At 36.6% G+C, this 9,822-nt stretch overlaps 1 protein-coding gene across 1 annotated transcript in view; it reads right to left on the bottom strand.

Moving 5' to 3' along the window:
* Positions 1–215: 215 nt before the first annotated feature.
* The window catches only part of LOC5579237 (serotriflin), a 28,277-nt gene continuing 18,670 nt past the window's right edge, over positions 216–9,822 (bottom strand). Inside the window, exons 4-8 of the mRNA XM_021847271.1 lie at positions 9,471–9,607; positions 2,375–2,520; positions 946–1,146; positions 634–723; positions 216–566 (exon numbers count right to left, since the gene is read on the bottom strand). Of these exons, the coding sequence (XP_021702963.1) occupies positions 404–566; positions 634–723; positions 946–1,146; positions 2,375–2,520; positions 9,471–9,607 (737 nt within the window). The 3' untranslated portion in view covers positions 216–403. The remainder of the gene's footprint in view (positions 567–633; positions 724–945; positions 1,147–2,374; positions 2,521–9,470; positions 9,608–9,822) is intronic.

Below are 9,822 nucleotides of genomic sequence, written 5' to 3'. Positions count from 1 at the left end.
CCACTTTATAAAATGAACAGGCTGAGAAAAAACGAAGATAAAATTTGTTTTAAATTTGTTATTTCAAATGGGAAAACGTATCTGGAGTATTTTTTTTTTTTGTCCGATACTGTTATATTTCTGCATCATACCAGACAAAGACGTTTTATTCAACTGATAATCTTGGTTTCTTGATCGGAATATTTCTCTAAAGTAATGAAAATATTTACGACAAATTATAAAAAATCACATTTAATTCTTACATTAACATTTCATGTATTACCGCCACAGCTAAACTAATTATACAAGCGTGGCTCTGCATGATTTCGAATATGAACTTTTTTCATGAGCATTTATCAATACATATATGGCACAATGAGTAGTAACAATGACACATTCCAACAACAATTTACTCCTTTGGGCATCAGTCATGAATCTTTCCTTGGCAGGTACAGGTGGCCAGGCAGCTCCGTTGTCGTTCCAACCCTTCCGATGTCACTGTATTACAAAGCCAGCCGGGCCATGTTTTGTAAAGCTCCCGACAATTGGCCCACAGATCGGCCGAACTGCAAGTGTTGGTACATAGTCTACAATTGGCCAAACGAAACAAATTCTCATGACGATGAAAAATCAACAATCCCAAAAATCACTTACTTAATCTTCTTCGAGTGGCAATGTTGGTGGCAGGAACCGCAGGGTTTGCCGCGCTTGTACGGCGTGCCCAGTTTATCTTCGTGGTTTCCGCTGAAAATCGAAATGCAAATGAACCATTGCAGTAACAAATTTGCTCGTTGAACACGCAAACTGTCGGCAACTGCTACCTTTGAGCACAAATAGCCATTCATTGGTAAATGGAGCGTAAAATACGCCCAAATTTAATTAAACTCGAGTTGAGTTTCAGTTTGTTTGATTAGTTCAGCGGGCAGTTTCACAAATCGATTTGCATCGAATAACCTTCCAACTTACATTGGACAGTAGTTGCACACATAATTGTAGAACGGCTTTCCCCGAGGACCACCTCGTGCACACTTGGTCAGACCGCAGCCCACTTTGTGCGTTGCTGCCCATACCATTTGGGTGTAGTGTCCAACCGCCACTAGATCGTTTTTGTGCGATCCGTATGTAAAGTTTTGTCGCTCCAGGAACCACGTTTTAAGTGCGAATAACCTGTAAATAACGAAAATGTAAAACATAAAGTATTAACTATATATGGGATTAAAATAAATTGGGAAAAAGGAAGAAATGAATTAAGTGAAGGAAAACATTGCTGGATTAAACTTTTTTATGCAAGGTAGCGAAGACGGTTCATACGCATAGTCGACGTAAGCGATCATAAGACCAAAATACATTTTTTCCATTGATATGCATCCTTAACCTAAAAAATGAACATGCAGAGAGTGATTATTTGTTCGAAAATATTTCAATAAGGAGAAAACCGGATTCTCATGAGTACAAACACCACCTTATCCGAACAATCACACGTTTTTCTAGAGTTTGTTCGGATAGTTGAGCGTATAAACCAGGTTGCTACATATAACATGCGTTTTCAGTTAACTAAATTTTAACACGAAACAAAAAATCTCCCGTAGTAAACTTCAGAATTTCAACATGTAGCAAATGCACAGGTTATGGGCAATTAGAGTAATTTGGAGCAAAAGTTCGTAGTGCATCTTATTCAGGATGTCCAGCCATTAGGCTATTTGGCCGAAAAGGTTGTTTGGCCGAATTGAGAAATAAAAATTAAGCAGCTTGCTACAGCGCCGATGAGCAGCATTTATAAATGCGACCCAATGACAGTTTGTGCTGGGGAATCATGCTTGTCAGTATATAGAGCATCAAGAGAAAGAATGTTAAATTGACTTGTTAATCTAGGACGATGCTGTGAATTTTGTACAAACTTTCCCTGAGGTGGAAAATTCAAAAAGGTACTTTCGTTCTTCAAAAAGGTATTAAGTTCTTTTTTGGAAGCCACCTATATGTGAATGTGCAGTACAGAATTATTTATAAATTGATACACATTTCAATTCTTTTTCTAGGTAGAGTAAACGAAAAAGACATCAATTTAAGTTCTCCATTTCATACCTCTCATGATTAATCAAAAGATTTATAATTGCACAGATCAAAAGCTAAATATACTAATTGATAAAACCTGAACAACCCATAAAACCTGGTTTTAATCCTTCTAGACTTCAAACCGTTTAGTGTGCCACATGTTTTACTGTACTGAAAGGTCAGCTCGACAAAAGCAGCGTTTACCGACTGCGCAAAACATCAAAAGCAAAACCATTTAAATGACAACAACTTAATGGAATTACTACCTCGTTTCTTTGACAAATTGAAATACGATATCGAAAGCCGTTGATCTCTGCGAGTTTAGCACAGCATTAATACTCACCATGGCACCTTATGCGTGGAGACGAAGATGTTTTGACCACACGCGCCGTAGTTGTCCAGCCAGCGTCCCTTCGGACTATCGTGGGTTAGCAGCCGGCACTGATCCGCCCACTTTTGAGCCGACCGAGCCGCTCCGTAGTGCCACTTCTAGACATGTAGAAACGAAAAGAGAAAAATAAGCATCAGAAGTCTATATGTTAGAGCTAGATTCCATCGAAAGATAAGTTGTGGATAATAACGAAAACCAACGGACACAAGCACGTGATTCATTCTAATAAACATCATCCGATTAAACATGATCATATACTCGTGTTCTGATGGTCTATACAATAATCCGTGATTCGAAAAATATATCAAAATCGTAATACGTGAGATCGTAAAATTTGGTCGTGAATGAAATCTCTATTGCCTGTATGCAAATGAGCTGGACACCTACGGGGAACATTAATGTTTTGTTAGCACATCAAGCTCAACACGTTATCCATAATTGATAACTTGGTTGTGATGGGAATATATTTATTCGTTGAATAGGTAACGACAAGACAAAAAAAACTAACTTCAGGATAAAGGTTTTGCGATTATTTAAAGTTTTGTGTACCCAATGAATTTAGTGACAAAATGTTTAGTCGAGAGCCTGGTCGACAAACCTGGAGTCTACGAGGTTATCGAAAAAAAATAATTCGCGATAGAGAAATCATCGTTTAAAAGACTAATTTGGTAGTATAACAAGTATCAGAGCAAGTCAAAGTTTTTGTGTTCTAAAACTTATTGAATTCCAGCACTATTTGTTTATTTGGATCTCTACATATAGTTGTGTTCAGAATGATAGTAGTGAGAGCCGAATTTCAAACAAAATGCTCAACTTTGGCATGCTGTAACTTTGTTTCCATATAAGCAATCGGCATGAAGTTTTGGCAGTGAACTACAAATATGCTCAATTTCATTATCACAAGATTTGAAAATTTTCACACTACCGGCTAAAAAGTTAAGCACCAGGTGAAATCGCTCAAAAAAATAGTAGTTTTAATAATTCAAATATCTGCTGTATTTTGAGTTTTAGAATCTTTCTTTACACATCGTTTCAACCATTTCCACTCAAGCTTTAAATGTATAGACAATACAATGTTTTACTAAATTGTTGCTCAAGGGACTGTTCATAAACTACGATGTTTCTGAAGAGATAGCTGGTGGATTGTAGTATCACTAAAATCGCTTATTTCAACCATTTATATAAAATATTCCACCATTTGCGATACTTTTAAAATGGGGTGGGTACAAAAAGGGGAGGGGGTCCATACCAATTTTAGTAAAACTCATCAGTAAAACTGCAGTCCTGAAAATAAAACACTGTGTCGGTTTATTGATTAGATTAGATATTTAAATAGAAAATGCAAAATTTTCAAGTATATTTTAAAAATGACCTGGCCAGACACGAACATTCTGAAAACGCCATTATTTTTGTTTATTTTTATACTTTCAAGCCCAGGGTGTCCCGTCTCTGTGCATTCTGATCGACATTTTTTGTCGAATTGGGCATTCCATGACCTACCTAACAGTTTTTATTAGCGCGTTTGCTCAAAAGGACACGCGGCGTTCCCCGGAGGAAAGGAACAACGGAACGGTTTTGCTCCCTTCTTACTTCATTCTTATGGGAGATAACATTTCGGTGTTTCATCAAACGCGGCCGTTCCTTTCATGGACCAGTTGCCACGTGAAATTTCGAGCAAATGCGCGCTTTTGGAAACTTTACAACAGCCGCGCGGTGTATCATATTCAGCAAACCATCCAATACCTTCCGTACCTGTGTTTTGTACGTCATTCGAATACTCAAAGTAGTGCTGCTTCCCCCTTTTTTCGAACACTTCGCGTCCGTCCGTCAAAATGCTCACATCCTTTCTGCATATTTCCGATCTCGGCACGAAGTCTTTCTTGAGTTTCTTGAGAACGGTAGAGCAGCTCAATTTTTTCCAAGCTTGTTCTACAACATGGGAGTTTACTGTTCCCCCTCCAGTCTGTATTGTTTATCGTTTTTTACTCCCCAAAAATCTCCAGGCACCCCTCATCTACTTTTTTTTTATTTTAAACCTAATTCAATGACCATGAAATAAATTATTCATATTGCTTCCAATGCGAAATAAATTCAATATTTACAATAAAAAGTACAGCTACAGATATATTGTATTTCAATCATATACCAGAAAATAAGATTTTTTAAATGTTTACAAGGTGTGAAAAAACGGATCGTGGAAAACTTGCCCGAAATTGTGAATATCATTGTTGATTACACTTGTGATTCTTAATACTTCAAAGACTACAATCACTGAAAGCTTATTGAATTCACAATTCAGTGAGAATTAAAACTGACAAATAAAAAATGTTTTGCAATGATCGTGGCAGTTCAATACATTTCAATCAAGCAACGAATAATCTTGTCTTCAATTTTTTACCATCTTTTAAGTATGTCTCGCTCAGCAGGAGCGGTTTTTCCGATAGTGTGACGAACAGCAGGACCAGGTTTTTGATAGTGTGACGAACAGCAGGAGCATGTTTTTCGATAGTGTGACGAACAATGTCTAAAATTTCAGCCCTTTTTGGATCTCGGAGCACTTTTTGAAATAAAATAGTTACGCAGATCACCTCATCATCACACAGTTTGAAATCTGGATTTTTTACAAGACTCTGTAAAAAAAAGTGTAGAGTAAAATTTGTGTTACTCAATCTTTTATAACTTTGGATTTTATTTTTAAAATTTCATTCGAATCTTAAAAGATTTGTATTATTATTGAGCAAACTATTTCAAGGTTGAACTGTAACAGTTAGTTATCTAACTGAAATAATATTTAGCTTTCATTAAATATTTAAAGGGTCGTGACTTGAAAAGACATAAGACATTTAGTAGGGGAATTTTTCAAATTTTGTTGTTAGTTCGAACAACTGAGCGATTTTCTTTAGCGAATCATTTCTTTTTTAACTCTTCATTAATGTGTCTGAATATGTAAACCACAAATTCAGCATTCCAGGATATATTCATAATCTTGATGAAACGCGTGACATATTCCTAATTTTTAATCACGGTGTCAAAATTTCGATTATTATCAAAGTTGCATGCACCTCAGATTTGTTTTTTTTTTTTTCGACTTATCCCAACAAAACTTCCACACCCTGAAAGTTTCAAAATATTCTGCCGGAAATTTGGATTTCTTCTTTTAAATTCAAGAAACCCCAATTTTAGCGTTAGCGTTAGCGTTAGCGTTAGCGTAGTTACGGTATACTTCGTAGATTGGATACTAACAATATTCATGTTCGTTTTTAATTATCTCATCCAGACTGCTTTCAGAAACAAGGTTGGGGAGTAAACCTTGATTCAATCTTAAACAAGACAACTAAAAGCATGAATATCGCTATTCCCGGCCACGCCCATCTTTACCGTAACTTGGAATTGGGGGAGGAAATGTTGATGTAGCACTTACTTAGCGAGAGGCCACCGACTCAGCGACACCCTCATAAGTGCTACGGAGGTGGAGGTTGGGAGGGGTAAAAGGTCATATTATTCGCCTGAAAAGCTAGCGATCGACACAAGGCATTGTTGTTTAAGGTTTTGAAATTTAATCTTCTGAATGCCGGCAATCAAAATATGGAATATTTTTTATTTATTTTTATGTTTAAAAGTGTTTTGCAAAACTTTCAATTACAACCCAATCACCGATAAAATGATTTATGCAAGATCATCCGCTCATTATCAAACAAAGAGCGAAACCGATCCCTCCAGGGTCATCGGACCAAAAAAAAAATGTATAAAAAACGAGGAATAAAAAAAAATGTTTTAAACACGACCGAGGTAAAGGTTTTGTATGTTTCTTATTTTCAAAGCAAAAACTATCTTTTTTTTCGTCATTGCATAAATTAAAAAAAAAAAAAATTCGTTCTAACTACGAGCAAAGAGATATCCTAAACAAAATTGAAAAACAAAAATTAATCTTTTTCGTGCTAATGCTACTACCGTATATTGTCGCGTGGAACGAACGCGCCGATTGAAAAAGGGTGCAAAAAAACACCAAAATATACTTTATCCAAAAGTGAACAATCGGAACAAACTCACCAAATCTTCCAATCCGATTTCGGGCACTGTCTGCTTCCAGCACGCTTTTTGTGAGACGTGAGACCATTCCAGATACAGAACGGTTTTAAAATCTCCAAGAACACTTTCCAACTTGCACTCCAAAGAAATTACATACTTTGATGTCGAAACTTCACCATAAACTTAAAAGATTTCATCAAAATCACAATAAAACACCGAAATTTTAAAATAACTAGCACCGCACTTTTTTCTTAACACCCGGTGGCAACCGTCTGAGTACCCTCTCGGTACATAAGTGAATGATTCAAATCAGCACTAATTTTCCGTCTGCACTGCACTGAGCACTTCAAATGAGCTTTCAAGAAAATAAAAGATTTTTTTTTGTTATAGAAATAGCGAAGAAAATCAATATTTTAGAGACAAATTGACAGTGGCAAAATTTTATACGTCCGTCCATTTTCGCGCACCGCCTACTCCTCCAGCTTTCACTGCTTGATACTGATGTGCAAAAACTCAAATTCAAGAAACCCCAATTTTGTAGCTAAAACTGTTCAATACAAATTGAATGGGAAAATTTTCATCAAAATAATATTTTTAAACTTTTAATTTAAAAATCTTAGCCCAAATGCTGAACGTTTTCGTACACATATGCGAGGTACACGAAAGTTCAATAATCATCGATATTTTGACACCATGTGCATGAAACTCGTGAAAACTGAGTTTCGTTATTCACCTTAACGTCGAAAACATCATAAGGTAAACATGAATTAAAAGTTTTCTTTTTTTTCTTTTTTAATTTTCGAGAACACAGAGGACGAAACAGAGGTCATGAAAATTCGATTGATTGGACTCAATCGATCAAATTTTCAGCACGATTCTTTAAATTTTTAACTCTTGAAAATTCTAGGTATGGCTTGGTTAAGTATAATTAGAAATGTATTTAAATGAAAAGTTGATATATTTCAAGGCATTGGTACAAATTTTTAAAACAATCGTGGACCACGATATGAAACAAGCTGGTCTTAAGTATAGAAAAAAAAACAACTCGTACTATGGTGAAGAATGGAGGTAAAAAATATTTAAATTATTTGCATAAATTACATAAACAAAAAAAAACCCATCAATGTGTCATTATTTATGCAAATCCAAATGTGACGACTTATCGTTGCAGAGTGGCTACCAAAATGCATCGGTTTGCTTCCCTAAAAATAATGACAGGCAAAAAAGTCAACTAATCTCCGATGTTTTTAAAATGGAATTACAACTTTTGAACCCACGCATACAAATTGCAGTACACCTTGGCTGACTCGGCTTGAATTTAAGACCAATTAGCAAATCGAAGTAAAATTTAGCAATTCGCGCAAAAACCAAATGCATTGAAATGCTGGATTTGCAGCCAATATCAACTTCCGAAATGGTGAGATTGACACGATGAAGGTGTCAAGTGTGCATTTAGTAACCACGGGGGATTTATTGACACGCGGACTATCAGTAGGTGTAGTTTTTGGTCAAATCTGTATAACTTGTATCACATCGGCACGGCGCCAGCAGGTGGCATAGCGTTTAGATGCTGCAACCAGTCTCACCATCCAAATAAGGATCTTGATTCAATTTGGAGTTACCCGTTTTGCCAATTGGTGCTACGAAAGTGTCAGCGCCTGCGGTGAATGAACGGGATTTTATTCGCTAAAACATCGTGTTTCGCACGAAATTAATACAAAATTTTGCTAAAAGAGTCTAACAATTAACATTCAACGCCATCTTGAAGTGCACGAATGAAAAAACTTAGTTCCAATCTGTTATTTGATGCTTCATACCAGAAGATTCCTTTCAAGAGTTATTATACCGTAGTGAAAAACTCATGTTACTAGTAACGTAACAAATTCATAAAGTGAGTTGGCAAAAAATAATCGTTTTTAGATATTGTATTCATAATCAAAAAAAAAGTCACTGCTCCCCATTTGAACATTGTCGTCGATGTTGATGATAAGACTAAATTTGTTATTTATAACGAACAGTCAAATTGGGATGTATACTTATGTGCTTATTTCAAATTTCTATCCATATTGTCAAATTCAATTACATTTCACGATAAAAATATTTTATGATATAAGTACACCTAAACATCCATTTATGTCAATATGGTCTGAAAGTTTTTGATTCATCTTCACTTTAAACCAACAAAAATCTTCTCTGATAGGGTGTTCAAAAAAATGTCTTTACTTTCTTCATTCACTGCATCAAAGGTAAAAACATTTTCTCTAAACTACCTTTCATCCACGAGGTTTCAACAGCTGCTACTAATTCCTCAGTGTGACATCGTGTAATATTTGGGTCACCTAAATAGTCATTTATCTTCCCACTCATATCCCATTAGCAAAAAATAAACTAGTAGTAAACTCAAACCCAACCATCCTACCGAAAGATCGTTTCGCGAATCACATCAACAAAGATGTCATATCAAAAGCAACGACATTGTCGCTGTCATCGATAAACACTACACGCTTTCGGTGTTCTTATTTTTGGAAGCTCACCATTAGAGTGACCCATAATTATCATACCACGAAAGCATCAAGTTAAATTCCCCACAATTGTTTATTTGGACTGAGTGGAATCTGTTAACTCTAAGGTAATTCTAAACGAGCTTGAACTTTATATGGAGAAAAGCGATCAAATGTATCGGAAACCCGTTTTTTATATGTTTGGTCGATTTTCTCCATACTTCTTCTTCTTGGCATTAACGTCCTCACTGGGACAGAGCCTGCTTCTCTGCTTAGTGTTCTTATGAGCACTTCCACAGTTATTAACTAAGAGCTTTGTTTGCCAAATTTGCCATTTTCGCATTCGTATATCGTGTGGCAGGTACGAAGATACTCTATGCCCTGGGAATCGAGAAAATTTCTTTTACGAAAAGATCCTGGACCGACTGGGAATCGAACCCAGACACCTTCAGCATGGCTTTGCTTTGTAGCCGCGGACTTGAAGTTTTTTCTCATAAAAAATAGGCCACCTTACTCACCATACTCAACATATTGGATGCCGGCGGAACGACTTTGGTGCGGAAGAAATCATGCAGCACAACGATCCGGCGTTGAACTTTGCGCGTCCGCGGTGATATCACTCTCGTCGGCAGCTTGTCTCCATACAGTCTGGGTACTTCGGGTGAGCACGCGCACACACACATACACGCAGTAGAACGCGATTCAGGCCGGCGAGATCACGATCGAGAACCGAGAAGAGAAAGAAGATCGGAAATTGATTAAAGAGGGAGAAAATCCGGAGGTTACGGTCGGTTGAACCGAAATCCGTTAGCATATGGTATTGTTTGGATTGAATTGAGCTTCCCTTATCTGCCACTCAGAATTGGATGT

The sequence above is a fragment of the Aedes aegypti genome, chromosome 2 (genome assembly GCF_002204515.2).
Source record: "Aedes aegypti strain LVP_AGWG chromosome 2, AaegL5.0 Primary Assembly, whole genome shotgun sequence".
NCBI classification, from domain to species: domain Eukaryota; kingdom Metazoa; phylum Arthropoda; class Insecta; order Diptera; family Culicidae; genus Aedes; species Aedes aegypti.
Note: the sequence above shows the minus strand (reverse complement) of the source record. Positions and strands in the feature narration are given on the sequence as shown.